This window comes from Uranotaenia lowii, chromosome 2, assembly GCF_029784155.1.
Source record: "Uranotaenia lowii strain MFRU-FL chromosome 2, ASM2978415v1, whole genome shotgun sequence".
In the NCBI taxonomy this organism is placed as follows: domain Eukaryota; kingdom Metazoa; phylum Arthropoda; class Insecta; order Diptera; family Culicidae; genus Uranotaenia; species Uranotaenia lowii.
The window spans coordinates 59039001-59058461 of NC_073692.1; the positions used below are offsets into that span (position 1 = coordinate 59039001).

Consider the following 19461-nt stretch of genomic DNA (forward strand, 5'->3'; position numbering starts at 1 on the left):
GTTTACATGCGCAAAATGAACAAAAACCCCAAGAGAACATAATGATGAACAGGGGATGATGACGTTCATTTCTCATTTCAATGAATTCAAAGGCAGAGTATTTTATCTTCAAATGTTATGTTCAATATATTTCAACATTTATGAATGCGCATACAATTGGATGCTTGTAAAACTATATACAGTAGTCATAATAAAAGTGAATGGTAATCTCGGACAAAAATTTCGACCTTTAACAAGTTAAACGAGTACACTAAATGCTTCCGATTACGATACGAAATTTAAAACAAATAATATACTTTTCGTACTTGATATTCACTCACGGTACTGATAAAATATGCCGAATAACTAATTTGAATAGTCTAGGATTAAAATAGATGCATAAATAAATAGAACAAAATCTAAGTAATAAAACTGGTTTCTTCACGAAATTTGCTCGCCTGCATTCCAGTAAAATCGATATATCCTTCCAGTATCAACGTTCCGTTACATTCCGAGCTGCTAACGTGGCTAATGGTATCAAAGTTCTTTTTCGCACATAATATGATGATTTTTTTAATTTATATTCAGCAACGTGTACATTAGAAATGGGTGAATTATTTTATCTTTTTATGCACTAAAAGTTATTGATTTATATGTTATGCGTGCGTGCGTGCTACCAATTTCAACTGGATTTACTTTTTTTAGTAAAAGCGGCAATTGTTTTACTTGAAATTCGTTCGATTCAGCTGCCTTTAAACCACGTTGCTTCAATCTTGCATTCTTAACTCCTTCATACGATTAACCATTCGTTCATTTTCATGATGCATCTGACGAGCCAGCTTCTCGTCGATCTCTGCATTTTTTTCAATTATTTTTGAAATAGTTTTTAGAGTGGCATTAGCTTTAGCATGCGTTCCAGCGCCCGCTTCGGCGGCACTGCCACTGGTACTGACACGGATCGTGTTTTCGTTTCTATCGATATTGACCACACGGTTGCGATTGAGTCGATCCTGGAGACTGCCTCCGCCGTTGGTCGATTTATTGCTTGCGTTTGCCGACGATGAAGACGACGACGGCGAAGGCGATGGTCCTCCACCGCTGCCGGGTTTGGGAAGTCGTTTCGCGTCCTTGTCAGACTTTCGTCCGGAAGCATTGCGATTAAAATTCTCATTGTTGCTGCGATGATGAGGTTTTCCAGCGCCCAGATTCTGGTGATGATGAGGATTATGTGGGTCGGTCTGAAACTGGAACTGTGGTTTCGCTGGTTGGCGAGGGCCAACCCGACCACTTCCTATGATTGGAGGAGATGTTACTGCGAACAAAATTTAGAAGGATTTTAATAATGCTTAACAACAGAATTTCAATTATGTTTCCCATATCAAATGAGACCTCATTAATAGACAACAATTGAATTTACCTTTCACACTCTTGAATTCGCCATCCTGGGATACAGAAACGGTTAAGTTGGGTTCCCCTTTGTATCCACCATTGCTAAAATTGTTTATGCAGCCATCGTCCTTGCTACCAGCTCCTTCACGCCGCCACTTGCTATCATTTAAAGGGCCAGGTGCCCCATTCTTATGGCCTCCGTGTCGAGTGTGATCCGGTCTCCGACCATCGTGCTCATTAGTCGACTGAGAACGCTGCAGATTTCCACCGAACCCACCCCGAAGACCACCACGTCCAGCACCACTACCTCCTCCACGAATGCCACCTGGGCCAGGACCACTTCCTAGGCGACCACTTCTGTTGTTGGGATTTTTACGATCAAAATTTCCACCCTTGTTATTCATTCTACCCTGAATATTATTCGAACCGGGTAGAGGAGCCTTTTCGCCGTCTCGTTCCACATCCGCTAGAAAACTGTACGCCGGATCTGGTGGAGGACCTTCTCCCTCGGCGAAAACTTTATAATCCTTTGCAATCTTTTGAATGAAAGCATTCTTTTCTTTCTTTTTTGCTGAGAATAAAATACATAGAAAGATCGATTACCAACTAAGTACGTACATATGTACATTCTATCAATCTTGCAACTTTCGTGCAATTAACCAGCCACGCTTCACCGATCAAGAGTCGGCACCCATGAACGAAACAAAATGACACAAGCAATTCATACTAAATAACGGAACTGGTGCTGAATTGCCGCTCAATTAGCGGTAAATCACACCGCCCCAAATCGGCCATCATAAATAAGCTTACCCTCGAGTTCTGCCAAGGCTTCCTCGTCCAAATCGTAAGTGAAATCTATCTTGTCGTATTTGTGTTCCCGAGGCCAGTCCTCATCTTTCGGGGGTTTCATTTCAACCATGGCGTTTTCCTTCATGGCCATCAGACGATCAGCCTCTGCTTCCCGGTGTTTCTTCTCGATCTCTTCATTGCGCTTTTTGATACGTGCAATTCGAGCCTCCAAATCCTCCTGCTGATTTTGGGCGGAAGACATTTTGCCCGATGAATCGTGAATATAAGTTGTATTTTTTTCTGAAATTTGATTTAAAAGTTTAAAAAAATTTAACAAGTCAGCTGTGTCACGAAAATCTTACATTCTGTACCGCTACCGCGTAGATGATCAGTCAATGCCCAGTACAACAATTTTGTCCCACTTTTGCTGGCGATGTGCTTCTGGTTGAGCTACCGATGGTATCTTGCAATTTCTTTCGATTCGATACGTATTATGTTTTCTTCACGTACCTGCTGCTGCTGCTGCTGTTTCTCTACTTCGGCTGCACTTTCGATTTGGTGGAGTTGGGTGGTGGGACACCAGAGAGAGAGAGAAAGATCCGAAAATGAAACGCACCGCAGAGAGGGTTGGTGGCAGCTGCCAATTCGATTGAACTTTCACACCCGCGTAGCACTTTTGCTTTTTGCACCTGATCGATAGCTTCCCAGTTAGTCGCCCACAATCGTGACAAATTCTTTTAATAAGCTAATGACATAATCGCTAGAGGTCCTGTTCAAAAGAACACTCCACAATTCTTTACTTTTGAAACGCGATTGCAATTTTAATTTTATTTCGCTCTGCTGCTGTCCCAACCACTGACAGCCACCAAAATATTTTAAAGACTTCACTCAACTGGAGACTCGTCCACAAATCAGGTTCCACGGATGAACCTACGTGAAGCTCATGCCGTCTTGTTCATTGGAAAAAAATGCATGGATTAATTACAGAAGGATTGAAGAGTGAGTTTTAAGATTTTTAATTATTTTCAGAAGGAATGTTTTGCAAAGTTTTCCAAAATATTAATTTGATTGAACATTTCGATAACATAATTTGTTTTCATTTGGTACGTTATCGAAGGACGTGAACATGAATCGATTCATTTGATCTGTTATAACAATGAATCACTTTCATTTATTTTAAATGTCACTTACTCACGTTAAAAAAAAATTCACAATAAAAAGATAAACATCATGTATCAACTCATTTCATAAGAGCACCTGCAACGGTTCAGGTGTAAATATTGGTTTTAAGTATACCAGTTTTAGCAAAATTTGAAATTTTAGAATCGGCTAAAACACCCACTCCCCACCGGTGTAGGAGCAAATTTGAATCGGGTACACTTTTATTGCAGACACTCAATAATTGAGAAGAAAAAACCCATTTTATTAGAAAAATTGCATAAGTTTTGAGTTTCACGGTAAATTGTCTTAAAATTAATTCTACGAATATTCTTTTTGACGGAACAATAATTTCAACTATTCTACCAGGATTTCATTAATTTAAAAGCAAAAATGATTACACAACGAGGAAAAAAGGTCAATTGAAACAATTCTTCAATTAGTTCAATCAAATTGCTTTGAAGCAATGGAATAAGGTTTTGTTGAAATGAAATGAAAAAGCAATTTTTTTCCAGTTATCGCTGACATTGATAAAAGAAATGAGAAATGTTTATCCCAAAGTCAAAGGAAATTTTCCTTTGATTTGTCGACATTTTTGTTCGACAAAAACTTGTTTCACTTTGTAAATTTATGTATGGATACAGAAAAATATGCTGCTATTGACGAAAACTCCGAGCAATCTATACGAAACTAAAAATCTCTCAATATCTCAAATAAAACAAAAATTATAGAACAAACAATAAACATAAACAATTAAATATTTAATTTACCTCATCGAAAAAGTATTGAAATTTACTTTTCGGTTATTTTTTTCAAATTTTAGAACGCTGACTGGATTCACTAATTCGTCGAGCCCAAATAAAAAGCTTTTTATTTAGATATATTAAATCGAGAATAATGTGACATCTATTATTTATACTTGATATGGTTTTTATAAACATCTTTTCTCAATTTATGTTACGTATAGGCTGATTGAAACGAAAAAAACATTCAAATAATATCTCAAAAAGAAACTATTATCACACCCAATGTTACCCAAACATGTGTGAAAGAAATCATTGTTGGCTAAAATTTGCTCACCGTGAACTAAATCGGTCTGTCGTATATTTTGAAATCCTGTTCCAAATTTGCATGAATTTGGAACAAAGGCGTATAACTGTTGGGAATTTTGAAATCGATAACTGTGCTAAAACAGCGATTTACGCCACCGGTGCCAGCCGAAATGTTTTAGCGTGGTCGAAAACCGTGTTTTGCATCTACCGTTGGGACAGCCCTAAGATTGTGACTTATCTTTATCAGTTTCAGTAAGCAAGACCATTAAATCACAGATAAACAGACAGGACACTCTTTTTTCATTCTTCGCAAATTGCTCTGGAAGCTAGGCAATGTCGCCAACAGAGTGCACTGCATTCGGATAAAAGATTTCCAATCATGGTAGCCTTCAATTTCAGGTACATATGGGTATCACCATAGTATCCATGCTTTTCGAATTCAATAATAAACAAACTAGGTGTTTGCGAAAAATTGGTCGTTCAAAAGTAAGAGCTGTAATCCCGTTATTTTTCTTTACAAAGTTTTTAATATCAGAGTTCCCGGAACGCTAGACCAGTCCACTAGCAGTAAGAGCAAGTTCCTAGCTGTTGTGAGGAAAGGTGGCAAATTGTGTTGAATCGATTTCGGAGCATCAGTCGTTGATTGAAAGATTCATCAGTTTAATCAAGACTTAAAGGGCCTTGTTACTCAAATTGAAAAGTGTTGAAAGTGGATTCAGTGCCTGGAAATACCGTGTTTTTAGCAGATCCATAGAGTGTTAATTGAATACCTAAATTTAAATAAATCATATGTTTCAAAGAAAAAATTGTCTTCCTTTCGCTACTGTTTCCCTATTTCAACCGTCCCGTTGTGTTCTCTGAATGACTTAAAGCTGAACTAAATTAGAATATAATTTCGCCCAAATTTGATTATAAGTGCTCGAAAACTTCGTTGATTTCAGTTGAACATAAATATGATTGTGTTTGACTTTTAAGATTCCGCAACTCCGATGCTTTCAAAAACTTCCTTTCTCTTACTCAGAGCAAAAACACTTGTTTTCTGATTCTAACGGTAGCATTTTGAGAAGAAGGACTGAAAATATCAAACCGCTAACAATTCCAATTTCAACAGATAATGTCAGGGATCTACGTTCAAGCTTTGAGTTTTTTATATGTACTCCACTAAAACTCGTTATCAGCAGTACATCAACTACAATAGTTCAAAGTATGATAAAGTTTTTTAAACAGAATGATCAGCTACACAATTTCTCTATACAATTGATAATTTGGTTGTTTACGTTTTGCTTTCCAAGTCAAATTGTCAAAGGTGACCATGATTCATTTTTATGGAACAAACTGATTGGTAGGCAATGTCGGCTACAGATGGCAGTATAATCATTCTTGCGAAAAATAGAGAAGATTTTATTAAGAGTGTCCCGTCTGTTTGTCTGTGATTAAATGATCTCGAATGCAAAACGTTATTGATTGCTTTTTCAATTTCGAATTCAGCTACAAAATAAAACTTTTGATTAAATATTTAAATCTCCGAGCTTTTAAGTCTAGTCCACACTAGGTAACTTCGTAAATTCGACTCAGATTTTGGTTGCTGAACTGAATATGTTTTAGACAGAGAGGCGCAGGAAGAGGCAATTTTCATTTGGAACGTGTGGAAAACTTATCAGGTGCCATGTTCGTCAAATCTTATGTGAATGCAAAGAACCGACCTGGTATAAATTCTTCTGCACATCTTGTGAATTGTGCTTCACATCTCGGAAATTTTCTGGTGAGTCTCGACGAGTCTGCCGACAAGTAAACATATCTAAGCAATTTGAACTGGATTTATGCGCTAGATCTAAATATAAACAACCTACCGACTAATGTTGACTAAGCTAATCTTTTGAAAAATTAATAGAATTGCAATAACAAGCTTATCGATTTTTTTTTATTAGAGCACCTGTATCCGTGGTCCAAACAGCCGGTTTAGACCCAAATTCCGACCAAAGCAACCGCACTGGTGGCTGTTTGGACCACGATTACAGGCGCTCTTATGCTCGACTTCACTTTATTCCCTTATAAACATTAAGAGCTGTCCGAACGGTGTATTGGGCTTGGGCCTGCTAAAAAGAATAAAGCTTGCTCTTTACTCTTACACAAATTTCCATAAGAATGACAGCTAATCGGAGTAAAATTGGAGTGAGAGCTATTGCTTTCTCTGTTTAACACATGAGAAATCGTGGCGTAAATTGCTGTTTTAGCACAGTTATCGATTTCAAAATTCCCAACAGTTATACGCCTTTGTTCCAAATTCATGCAAATTTGGAACAGGATTTCAAAATATACGACATACCGATTTAAACGTTTTGGGTTAACGGTGAGAAAATTTTAGCCAATGATGATTATTTTCGCACATGTTTGGGTATCATTGGGTGTAATAATTGTTTCTTCTTGAGAAATTATTTGAATGTTATTTCCCGCCAAAACCGGTCAATACGTAACACAAATTGAGAAAACATGTTAACAAAAAGCCGTATCAAGTATAAAAATTTATGTCACACTATTCTTGACTTTATATTTTAATAAATAGCTTTTGGCCTCAACGAACTAGTGAGCCTAGTCAGCGTTTCTCGAGTTCAAACGTTATATGAATAAGAAAAGGAAAATAACAGAAGCATCCAAATAAAATTAACGCAAAACAACAATAAACTTTAAAAAAAAATTAAAAAATTTGAATATCAGTGTAATGACCGATTTTTGTCAAAAGTTGTTAACAATATTTATAATCTACACGAACAATATATCATATTTCACGGTTTTAATATAAAAACCGTGAATATGATATGTTGTTCGATAACATTGACTAAACTGACATGATTCTTAGAAAAAATTCCTTTTAATTTCTGGCTAAAAAAGCCGTCTGCTACATTACAAACTACTGATAATCATGAAAATTTTACTTAAGAATTCTTGAAAGGAGTATGTTTGCCAATCTGTTTAGTTTGCCCAAACAAAAGCACAAATATGTTTAATGAATTTTTACCTATAAACAAAAACTGGTAAACTAAATTAATATTTGGAATCAGCACCCCAAAACGAGTCATTTTTTAAAAGAAAAATGTTTTTTTTGTTTCAATTAAGCTTTTTTTTTCTCGCTGCGTATAGTCATTTTGGCTTTTTAAGCTTCGTTCAATCATAGATAAAAATCGGTTTCAACTGGTTTCTGCCAACTGGTAGTTGTTCAAATGAGCCAATGTTTTGGTCGAAAATAGTCAGGTCGTTGTCAATGAAGCAAGTTGAAACTGGTCAAAATAGTCAAAACCGATCCAGCTCGACAGGGGGTTTCGTTGCGGCCTGAAAGAAATCGGTCGAAGTCAATTGGAAAAAAGCAAGGTATTCAATAGTCAATCCATTTCTACTTGTTTCGAACAAACTTCACTAAAAAGACTTTAAGACCTGGTAGAATAATAATACCCGTTTTAAATTTGTTAACACACCGGTGGGGAGCGCATGTTTTAGCCGATTCCAAAATTTAAAATTTTGCTAAAACAGGTATACCTAAAACCAATATTTAGACCTGAACCGTTGCAGGTGCTCTAAATACTTGAGATTAGTATAACACATATTTTCCATTACGGAATTTGTAGATGACCCTTGTGTTTACAAAACATCTGACATTTCCAACAACCGTACGAAAGGTTTCTCACTCGCAGAACCAAAATAAACCTTCCATTCGAGTTTTAGCGTGTGTGCGCATCAGGCGATTTTTTCCTACGCGTGAAAAATTTGAATTTTTCAAATCGTTTTTGGACATCCGGTGCCCTTTTTTTTGGAAGTATCGAGTACAAAATCAGTTACGTTGAAGTGCAAAAGTTATTCTCCAGTATTTGGTGTCGGTGAAAGTTGAATTTGGGAGTGAATCAAAAAAGAAAAGCGAAAGGACGCCAGTGAAAAAGTGAGGTTATCACAAACGATGGAGGGTGGGCAGGATCCCCCCGATCCGCCTGGAGCAAGCCGGAACCATGAAGAAAGTGGTAGCCAGAAACCGACCGGAAAAGTTTTTCGAAGAAATTTTGTATGCCGCTACCGATTCCGCACCCTATCGAGTCTACTTTGAATCCGAAAAAGCGACCGATAAAATTAACAAGTTCGCCCTGGGAAACACCATAAAAAAAATGGACGTTTTCAAAAATTTCATAATCGATATGAAATACGTTAGCCAGAAAAAAATCATCGTTTTCCTGAGTAGCTACGTGAAGGCAAACAAGCTTGTGGAGCAGATCAACAAAGCCGGATCGGGATACAAAGCGTATATCCCCAGACACCTGGTCTGCATAACAGGTGTTATTGCAGGAATACCAACCGATATCGACGTTGAGGAAGTCAAAGGTGATATTGAGAGTGATGTACCAATTGTGAGTATCGCCAGAATGTTCAGAGGCAAAGAGAAGGAACCGATAAATCGCCTGCGCATCACTTTCAGATCCCAGCAGTTACCTGAGTCTGTAAAGCTTTTCTGCTGCTCGACCAAAATCAGACCTTTCACCCCATCGATCCTGTTATGTGCCCAGTGTCTCAGATTTGGACACAAAGCACAGAACTGCAAAGGAATTCAACGTTGTGGAAACTGTTCAGAACGCCACGAGGAGGCTGAACAATTCATCAATTGTCAGAAACAGCAGAAATGTGCCCATTGCCGGAGCAACGATCACAACTCCCTCGACAATCAATGCCCCGAAAGGAAGAAACAGCAAGACATAAAAACCCTCATGTCAAAACGGAACTGGACGTACACCGAAGCTAAAGAACAGGTATCAGCTAACAATCGTAATTTTTATGCCCCACTTCTGAACGCAGAAGAATTTCCAACTCCAATGGAGAGTTTCGCCGATATGACCCGAGGGAGCTTCAGATTGAAGGATCCCATGAGAGAAGCGTGGATTAAAACGAATGAAGAACGCAACGAGATTCAAGCAGCCGTAAAAATGTTCAAGGACCAACCAAAACAAACTAACAAAAACGTTAAAAGAGCCAGAGTGGATGACGCCCGTGCAAGATCCACTTTTGAGGAACGAGATAGAATCGTAGCACCAGTAGCAGGAACCAGTCGTAGCGGTGCAGCGCTCAATAACCCACAAAAGGTACAAGAGGAGGAAAAATGGGAAGATGCGGTAAGAAAAGTTAAATTAAGTTTGGACCGTAGTTATCAGGAAAGAATGATGAGTTTTTACTCAGAATTCATAAGCATATTAGGACCCCAAGAGGAAATAAAAACGTTATTTAAAGATTGTACCCAAAAGCATTTCAACCTTGCAAATTCTGTTGTATTGAACAAAAAGTAACAAAAATTCCTCAGTTTTTTGTCAAACCACTCCATACAAGATTTTACTTTTTTGCTAAAATGGCTACCACCACTACTGAATTTAAAATTCTTCAAACAAACGTACAAAGTTTCCATAAAAACAGAGATGAAATTCAGAGAGTAATGTCTGGAGGTGGTTACGCAGCAGCCATACTATCAGAGATATGGACAGACGAAGATCTTGAGAAAACTAACAGATACAATTTCCCCAACTACCATTTTGTCCCACATTCCCGTAATGACAATTACGGTGGAGCAGGGATTTTGCTTCAAAACTCGTTTAGCTATTATAGACTACCAACACCCACAAATCTTTCCAATTGGACGCAAACCGTGATTATTCGCATCAATCAGCTGGATTTAACAATTTGCTCTGTTTATGTCAGTCCATCGATCACCATAAATGAATTCGAGACAGATGTTAATGCTATTATTGCCAACCTTGACCATAACACAAAAGTCATTCTTGGTGGTGACTTCAATGCTCATCACACAGATTGGGGAGACGAAATCTGCGATGCGAGAGGAGAGAAGCTAGTGGAGGTTATTAATCACACTAATTTAATAGTAATAAATAATGGTAGTAAAACATACGTTCCTTTGCAACTAAACAGACGCTCTTCCGCTATCGATATATCTCTATGTTCTGCAAGCTTGGTTGACATGGTACAATGGGTGGTACTAGACTATGGAATAGGAAGCCATCATATGTGCTTAGAAATCTCATGGAAAACGAATGCCTACAAAAACAATAAATTTTTCTACAACAAAGCACTTATTCGAAAAGAAGTGGCCAACCTGGAACACTACGATTTCGACAACTTCTCCGAACTTTCCTCTGAAATGAAAAGAATTCACAAGAAAAACAAAATGAAAAATTTGAAAACCCCGAAGTTTTGGTGGTCAGAATCCGTCGACGAGGCCTGGAAAAAAAAAACTGCCGCGAGGAAAAAGTTCAATCAAACTTCTTCGATTGACAATCTTTTAAATTATAAACGGAAAGCTGCTATTTTCCAAAAAAAGAAAAGAGAGGAGATCTTTAAAAAATTCGAAAATTTTTCCAACGAAGTGAGCCCTTTCTCTAGCTCGAAGGAACTCTGGCAAAAAGTGGGTCGTTTGACTGGAAAACGGTTTTATAAAAAGGAAAATTGTTTATTGCAAGAGGACGAAGCTATGGCCGAGGAGTTTCTAGACACGCATTTTGGAAAACATGACCCGCAACCGTTCGAGGAACCATTACCTTTATCTATCGGTGGTTTGCTAGACAAAGTTTTCTGGTATCGAACTTTGGCTTCGAAAAAGAAAACATCCGCTCCCGGTGAAGACAACCTTTCGTACGAATTACTGACCCATCTCAAACCCGCGGTTACCGAAAAGATAATTGAATTGATCAACGACATGTGGATGAGAGGAACTCTGGACGAAAGTTTGAAGATAATTAAGGTGATCGCCATACCAAAACCTGGTCGAGACCAGAGCACCGTAGCAGGTAAGCGTCCAATTTCCTTAGTACCCACAATAACCAAAATGGCCAACTCGGCAGTATTAGAGCGCCTCCAAGATTTTCTTGAAATTAACAAAATTCTGCCCGAAACTTCATTTGGGTTCCGCAAACACACATCAACCAATGCATGTGTATCTTTTGTTCTAAACTGGTTAAAACAAAACAAAAGGTGCAAACTATTAACTGCTATGATATGCGTTGATTTGTCAAATGCCTTTAACGCGATAAACATCGATAAGTTGGAAGAAATTCTGCAGCAAATAGAAGTTCCCTACGAAGTGCTTCGTTGGATACTCTCCTTCTTGAGAAACAGAACTATAAATTTCCACATGAAACAAAAGACGCTTTCAAGAACAATTAACAATGGTCTACCGCAGGGGGACGTCCTATCGCCCACGCTTTTCAACGTCTACACCGTAAATTTGCACAAAATCGAACATCCTGACGTGATGCTCGTCCAGTATGCGGATGATTTCGGGATTCTCGTTCGAGCGAAAAACCTACAAAACCTCAACGAAATCGGAGAGGCATATTTAAACAATTTTACTGAAACTGCGAGGTCTTTGAATTTTAAAATTAACCCAGAAAAAACAAAAACGATTTTGTTCCAACACGGTGACAAACAGCTAAATATATCACTCAACGGCACCTTGCTTGAATCAGTTAGATCTCATAAATACCTGGGCATTATATTCGATCGATATCTCAATTTCGGTTTGCATATAAAAGAGGTTCGATCCAAAGTGCAAGATCGACTTAATATGATTAAGGTTCTAAGTGGGGCAAAACACGGTGCACACCCGGAATCAATGATAAAAATCCATAAGGGACTCATTCGTAGCACAATGGATTACGGGAGCTCTGTGTACAATAACGCAAGCAAAAGTAACCGCAATATTCTTGCTGTCGTCAACAACCAATCCTTGAGAAAAGTCACGGGAACTACTAGAAGCACACCTAGGAACGTACTGGTCGCTCTTAGTGGTCAAGAGCCGGTAGATCTTAGGAACACATATATCGCTTCGAGAGAAATCTGTAGGCATATGTCAAGAAATAATCTGATCGCGCGTCAATTAAGAACAATCGAATTACCAGACGATGTGAACAAAAGGAATCAGTTCACCTACATGGAAAGAACTTATTGGATGAACAGAGAACTATTCGATAGCATTCAATCCATCGAGCGTTCTAGCAACCTGTTAAAAGTCGAAGTATTTCCATTTTTAGAAGGGCTAACGGTATCGAAACAAAACTCAAATCCAATGAGGCTGAAGCAACTGGCACTCTTCGTTATGAACGGCAGATATCGAGGTCGTTGCCGTGTTTTTACAGATGCCTCTAAGGATGGGTCGGTTTGTGGTATAGGAGTTTTTGTAGAACAAACAAGAACGAGATTATCACAAAAACTTGCTAAAGAAACCAGCATCACCTCTGCGGAACTATTAGCTATCCACAAAGCCACAGAAATGATCGACCAGCAGTGTCTCGAGGGAGCCGTGATCTACACGGACTCGCAAGCGTCGTGCCTGATGTTACTTAACGCACAGGAATCCAAGGAAGCCGAAAGTATTTTGCTGAAAATTCTACAAAACTGTTCACGACATCGGATCACCATCCAATGGATACCAAGCCATGTCTCTATTGGTGGCAACGAAGTGGCAGATGCACTGGCAAAACACAGTCTCCAGTCAGGACAGGTGATCGAAAACGGGTACATGCTTACGGATGGTTTCAACGCTCTGAAGAAAATACTGGCTGAAAGCACAACAGATTGGTACACACGTTACTCTACTGAAAAAGGAAAAATTTTCCATACGATACAACCGGAATTTTCCACCGCACCATGGTTTGTGGGAAAGAACCTAAACGGAAAAGATGTAAGGCTACTAAATCGCTTGATGGCCGGCCACGACTTTTCCAAGCACTGGCTGGCGAAAATGAAAATAAACGACGATGCTGACTGCGAACTTTGCAAAGTACCTGAAACTTCAAATCACATCATTTTCTGCTGCCCACGTTTCGCCACGACAAGGAGGAAGTACGATTTCTATACCAAGTACACGAATCTGCAGGAGCTATTCAAATCTAAAGAAATATCCCATTACGAAGAAGTAGCTAAATTCACCAAAGAAATCAAAATTGATTTGTAATCAACATGAAACCGTAAACAGGGCATATAGTCTTAGTTACTGGCCCTTACCCCCGAACGGCTGAGCTGAAGGGCTGAAGCTGTTCAAGTAAAAAGAAGAAGAAGAAGAAAATAAACCTTCAGCTGTTCGTTCCGAAATTCGATTCGCAAGGATGGCCAGCCGAATTTTCAGCACCTCGACTCGTGCGCTGCAGCTCATGCGACGCCGTGTCATCGGTAATCAAATTTACGGTAGCCAATATTCCACTATCAAGGACGAAATTACGCACACCGGACAGGTAAGGACTTTCCCACGAGAGAAAGAAATTCAATGCGATCGATTACGCAAGCAGAATAATAATGGGAATTATAAACTTTCGGAAACAGTACTACGATGACAAGGATTATCGCAATGCTCGCTTCGTGAATGCCGACAAGGTGGTCAACCAGAATTGGGCCATCAAACTGGTAGACGAGGCTCCCATCATCGAAAGCACTGCCCGAGTTGTTTACTGTGACGGAGGAATCGAACCGGCACTGGGCCACCCAAAGGTGTACATAAATTTGGTAAGTGAACGTGTTCAAAAGTTTGTAGTTGAAAATTTTTATAATTGTGACTTACCTTACAGGATAAACCGGGAGCCCATATCTGCGGATATTGTGGCCAACGATTCCAGAAGAAAGAAGGCCACCATCACTAAATGGTACATGTTGGTTCGGTTTGAATTGGTTGGATTTTCTGTAAACATCTGGAAGGAAAACAAATAAAAGTAGGAAATTGTTGGTGTAAACTAATAAAACAGATTTTTAAATTTGTTGATGATTTTGATCTGGCTTCGTCCAAAGCGATCCAAGAAGATTCGTTTGTCACTTAGTTGATGTTTTACTTCAATTTGAATAAGACTTACCAGAAATGTTTGAATAATTTACACCGTTTGGCATTATGATAATGCTACAAAGCATTGTTTTATAATAATGTAAACGGTTAATTGCTATTTCCACATGATTTCTATCTGCTAATGAAAGTTGGTCGTTTGTGAAATATCAAAGTTATGCATCAAATCACTTTCATCCCAGTCTAAATTTTGCCATGCATTACTGTTTATTGCAGATTTGACTCAGTCATACTACCCGGAAATGGTTTGATTTAAGCATACACACCTCTTTAAATCAAATTCAAAAGACGTTAATGAATTTTGATGAGTTACGCCTTCAAATCGATGTTTTTGTTAAAAAAAACACATTTATTTTTTAAATTAAAACTTTTAAAAATTAGCGAAGCTTCGCAAAATTTCAAATAAAGTTACAAAGATATGTTCTTTATTCTTTGTGTTTAAGGTATTGTTTAAATGATTTCATGTAGCTATTGTTATTCATTAACGACCAAATTTGGCATTTACGTCCGGAGGCAAGTCATTTATTCTTCAAAATGATATCACGAATTGGAACGATTGGAAACCCTAAAAAGTGAACCACAAAATACGCTCAGCTTCCCAGCATGTGGATAAAATAACATCAAATTTTATACGAGATAAGATCGAATCCCTTTCTTTTGGCCAAAACGGGAAATGAAAGTTTCCAAAAATTACGTCAATATTAAAAGCGAATGTTAAATTTATTTAAGGCATTCGTTTTGTGTACCGTAGCTTGTGGACACTCCTTTTTTGGCGATGATAGACTGAGCTTTCGTAAACACACTAACACTTTAACCTTCATGGTAACGTGGTAACCCCAGATCGATGGTAACCCGCCCGAACGTCCGAAGCAATCATAACAACGAGAGCTTTCGCGTACGTGACTTTTGATCAAAGCTCGGTGGCGACCCGACGTCTTGTTACTGCGCAAGAACGTCCCAAGCGTAAAAGTTTTGACAACTTCCTTACACCCCACAGTCGGCAGCCATCGAATTTTTCCATCTCGTTCAGCTGATAAGTTTTCTCATTTTGCGTCAGTAAAGTCCCTTTGTCTAGGAAAGAAAACTGCAAAATTTGTTTGCAAAAAAAACTCTAAAGTGTATTAAATTGTTATTTGGCGTTAGTGCAGTGTTCGAGGCGTTTGTTACGATTAAAATTGGAGCCTTCGCGTTTTGATAAGTCGTGATTTTGAACGTTGTCTTGCGAATCCTTAAGTGGCAGGAAGAAAATTTTATTCCCCTCAAGCACCAACCCAGCTCTAAGTGAAAAACCACAGCCCGGTCGGACAAAAAAAAAGCGAGCAATCGCCCAAATTTCCTGCGCCTCGTTTTCCTAAATTTGTCAAAATTTGCGTCGTAAAGATGGATCTGTTGAAGAAGATGATGGGCCTTGATGGTCACAAGGACGACGACGAGGGTGATAAGAGGTGAGCTGAACTACAGAACAAGATGAAAGAGAAGATTATTATATTTTGTCTTCGTTTTGCATTGTCGACAATCTTCTCGGACAAAACAACATATTACGACACCACTTTTTTTTTGTTATTTCTCCCGTTACAAAGCAGTTTCGAGAAAAACAGAAAGGTCAAAGTAGAAAAAAATAATGCCTGTAAGATTGTTTTATTATGACGATTTCAATTTACTTCTGATAACTGTCGAAGTCTGGCGTCGGGTGATAACTACAAGAAAGTCAGAACGCGACCGGATGTCATGCATATTTCCAAATGGCGACCCTAAAAACATGATATTGAGCATAGCTTGATGAAATGCAAATTCCCTACGTCGTCTTGCTTCTAGATCTTTCCAACAAACCAATGACTCAAAATTGAAAGACAGGATTTCCAAATTAACCTGGCCTTGCTAAAATTGTTGAAGCAGTAACAGTAAAACACTTAAATTTAAATGATTTGTTGTGAAAATATCGGTAATTTTAACATGGAACAGAACTATTTATATAAAAGAGTGAAAATTTAGAGGTATCTGAAAAACGGTACAATTAAATAAATTCTATTTCGTCAGATTTTCAGTTAAAAAAATAAACAATAATATTTCAAAAAAATTAAAATTCCAATCTTATTGCAAGTTTGAAAGATTGGTTAATCTTAGAACCTTGTATTCATATCGTTATCACCACCGTTATCGTTATGTCAGCAAAAGCTCACGACCTCTTTAAAACTTGATTTTACAGAAAGAAGAAACCGATGCTTAAGGACGAATTTCGCAAGCCTGTTTGGGTCGAGGAATACGACAGTGACGATGATCTGTTCGACAACCAGAAGATCATGGGAGTTCAAGTGTTTACCAATCCGCTGGAAATGCAAAAACATTTTGAGCACCAAATTGCGGAGATGATGAAAAGCCTGGAAGAGTATGATGGTGCGTCTTGTTGAGTGGAAGTTTTAATTTTTTCAGAGTCATCAGAATTACCTTTTTTGCAGATACCTTCAAGGCTTTCGACCGCGATATCAAACAAGATTTCCTGAAGCCTGGCTTTGAGAACGAGATTAAGAAGGATCTCAATAAGGAAAAGTTGTTGGATACTGACTTGGATGGAGAGTAAGTAATTGGGTTAAGGTTTCTTCTTTAAGACGCCTCTTGAAAGAATCTTTTTTTCTGCAGAATTTATCCGGATCAATTACACACCTTGCTTCAACGGATTTCTCCTGATTTGAAGGAGCTTTTGCCTAAACGTCGCGCGGTTGAAATTCCCTCAGCGGATGCCGACCAAGATGGCAAGGCTCGGATGGAGCGAAAGGTGAAACTAACTGACGAACAAAAAATATTGGACTTGATTCATGGATTTAAGCAATCGGACGACATGCCTTCGACTTCAAATAGACCCCGCATGTCACGTAAGACGTCACCGCAACGTTTCCACGACGGTATTTTTGAGGGTACCTTCCAAGGACCGCGTATGTTTGGACAAAGCATCATTTCGCAAACCATACGTAAACCGGATGGGGTATGTTTCTGTATTCGTTTTTTTTCTTTCATCTAATAACATCGAGTTGATCCGATTTTTTGTTACAGACTTACGAAACCCGTAAAACCGTACGCGACTCCGAGGGTCACACTAAAACAACTATAACTCGTTCGACCCAGGATGGAAAGCAAGAGACCATAACAACTTACGGGGACGATGGAGGGCCGACATCTAAATCATTCATAGAAAAACAAACAGAGTCTCCGTTGGTTAACGACAACTCTCTCGCTAGTACTCTCCTGAACCTTAACATTGGGGGTCGTAAGCACCTTTTCTCCCAGAATGGTTATGTTTTACCCAAGAACCTGTGGTGACTTCAAGCGCAGACCAGCCGTAATGAGCTAACTACAGTTATAGTAGATCATCGGTACAATTTCCATTACTCTTTTCACAAAAATAACTTCCGCTCTGCCGTTGGAACGTCATACGTAATTGTTCCAACAATATTGTCATTGTTCAGTGAGCCAAATATGTGTGTAGACTTAGTAGAAAATGTCATTTCGACTAGCAAACTTGATAACTCTTACAAATCTTACCCTCAGAACAATATAAATCACTTTCCTATCAATGGTCATGCCATTGATAACTACTCCGAGCTATATCTGATTATGGTGTTGCAGAACAAGCTAAGCGCCCAGACAGTCGAATTCGAATATCGTCCTGTTTATCTTTATTCAATAGTACGTAACATACTTTTAGTTTTAGTAATCTTTAGTTTAAGTAGTGTTCAACAGCTCTTAGTTTTTGTTGCCAGCGAAGAAGCTGTTCATCAACGATTGTCAGTCATCAGTATTAATGGCAACCGGAGGTACTCCCACGTAGGCAGACAGTTATGAAAACAGGTTCCCCAACTTGTTAACGACAGCTGTTACTGCTGCTGCTATAGCTACTGGTGTTTCCGATCTGTGCACTCTTCTTCTCTGGCCAGAAGACGTTTGTGTTTGTGATATACATTTAAATTAGAAAGTTATCGATGCGTCCTATCGAATAAGTTTGCAATTAGTACTACTAATGTTAATTTCAGCTGATTGAGGTTGATCCAACATCCTTGCGCGACATCACCCTAGGGACGGGAATGTCTTTTTACTGGAACATTATCCACCAAAATGATCACCAAGCGTAAGTGATGAAAGGGTTCTAACAAGAGGCAAGAGACTAAATTTTGAGTGAACGTATAAACAACAGAATCGATGAAGCAAATCCCCACGAGTTTGGAATGCGGAAATTGAAGTGTCGCGTGCAACCTTTTAGGTAGATGTTTTTTGAGACCAGGAAAAAAAAACAGATGATTATATATTTTTACTGTGTAAGAATTTTTTACTAACTTGAAGATAGGTTTTTATTTGAAAAAAAAAACAGGAGAGAAAGAATGCGGAACTGAATCGAAATCAGACAAAGGCTCTACATATTCTATTTCACACAAATGTAAAATGCAAAACTTTATAAGCAAACACAACATAACAATATCTGTCCGTTTAGCTTTCCTTATAAGAAATGGAAAAACCGATTTACAAAAATACACAATATTCCCCCTTAGAATGAAAGCATTAGCAAGTGAGCCTATAAATCATTATTCCGAAATTTCCCTTAACAGTTGGTTTTGTTGTGTAGGGCTTGGCTACTGGATACCCTTAGGGCCCGATGTAAACTACCTGGTGTTCCAATTCGAGACATCTTGGCAAACTTAGATCTTGAATATTTGTACCCTATATACAAATATCTTAAAATGTCTGACTTGGTCGTTTAGTCCTCTTCCCCTCTGTCTGTACTTTATCTAATGCTCGTTTCGTCTATTTATTAGAACAAACTTTCATCCGACGGGTCCTACAACACCACAAAGAAGGCTGGCCAGGAAATCGAAAACCCTGAGGTAGCTATCGAAACCACAGCTACAGGAAGCCACCACCGGACCCTAACGGAAACTGTTCTTGGAAGTGACCCCAGTTAATCCCCTTTCCTTTCCTATAATAAAATTTTAATTAACAGTTGAGTAGCCGCGACGATTACGGCCCCCCTCTTACTAACCCAAAGTTAGGAAAAATACTCCCGGCACATAAAAACTTTATAAGTAAAATGCCTTAATAAAACAACTTGTAAATTATAAAAAAAGTTGGTTTTGTCGAATTACGTGGTGCTGCATACATCGATCCGACCACGAGAAGGGACCAAACAAGTATTAAAAATATAAAAAGTAGGTATGGCACTAAATTTTCAACTATGTACATTCTTTA

General features: G+C 38.5%; 3 protein-coding genes across 3 annotated transcripts; 2 read left to right on the plus strand and 1 right to left on the minus strand.

Moving 5' to 3' along the window:
• Window positions 1–100: 100 nt before the first annotated feature.
• Window positions 101–3037, minus strand: LOC129745184 (uncharacterized). Its single transcript, XM_055738109.1, has 4 exons — window positions 2520–3037; window positions 2179–2457; window positions 1397–1939; window positions 101–1291 (listed from the first exon to the last, which is right to left on the minus strand). Exons 2-4 carry the CDS (start codon window positions 2417–2419, stop codon window positions 747–749), a joined length of 1329 nt encoding a protein of 442 aa, XP_055594084.1. The 5' UTR covers window positions 2420–2457; window positions 2520–3037; the 3' UTR covers window positions 101–746.
• A 10391-nt stretch (window positions 3038–13428) lies between these two features.
• Window positions 13429–14149, plus strand: LOC129746339 (NADH dehydrogenase [ubiquinone] iron-sulfur protein 6, mitochondrial-like). Its single transcript, XM_055739949.1, has 3 exons — window positions 13429–13633; window positions 13722–13901; window positions 13964–14149. The coding sequence occupies exons 1-3, from the start codon at window positions 13508–13510 to the stop codon at window positions 14033–14035; spliced, it is 378 nt and encodes a 125-aa protein (XP_055595924.1). The 5' UTR covers window positions 13429–13507; the 3' UTR covers window positions 14036–14149.
• A 1054-nt stretch (window positions 14150–15203) lies between these two features.
• On the plus strand, window positions 15204–18774 carry LOC129744871 (uncharacterized). Its single transcript, XM_055737611.1, has 5 exons — window positions 15204–15674; window positions 16436–16623; window positions 16686–16803; window positions 16867–17209; window positions 17278–18774. Exons 1-5 carry the CDS (start codon window positions 15610–15612, stop codon window positions 17542–17544), a joined length of 981 nt encoding a protein of 326 aa, XP_055593586.1. The 5' UTR covers window positions 15204–15609; the 3' UTR covers window positions 17545–18774.
• Window positions 18775–19461: the final 687 nt, after the last annotated feature.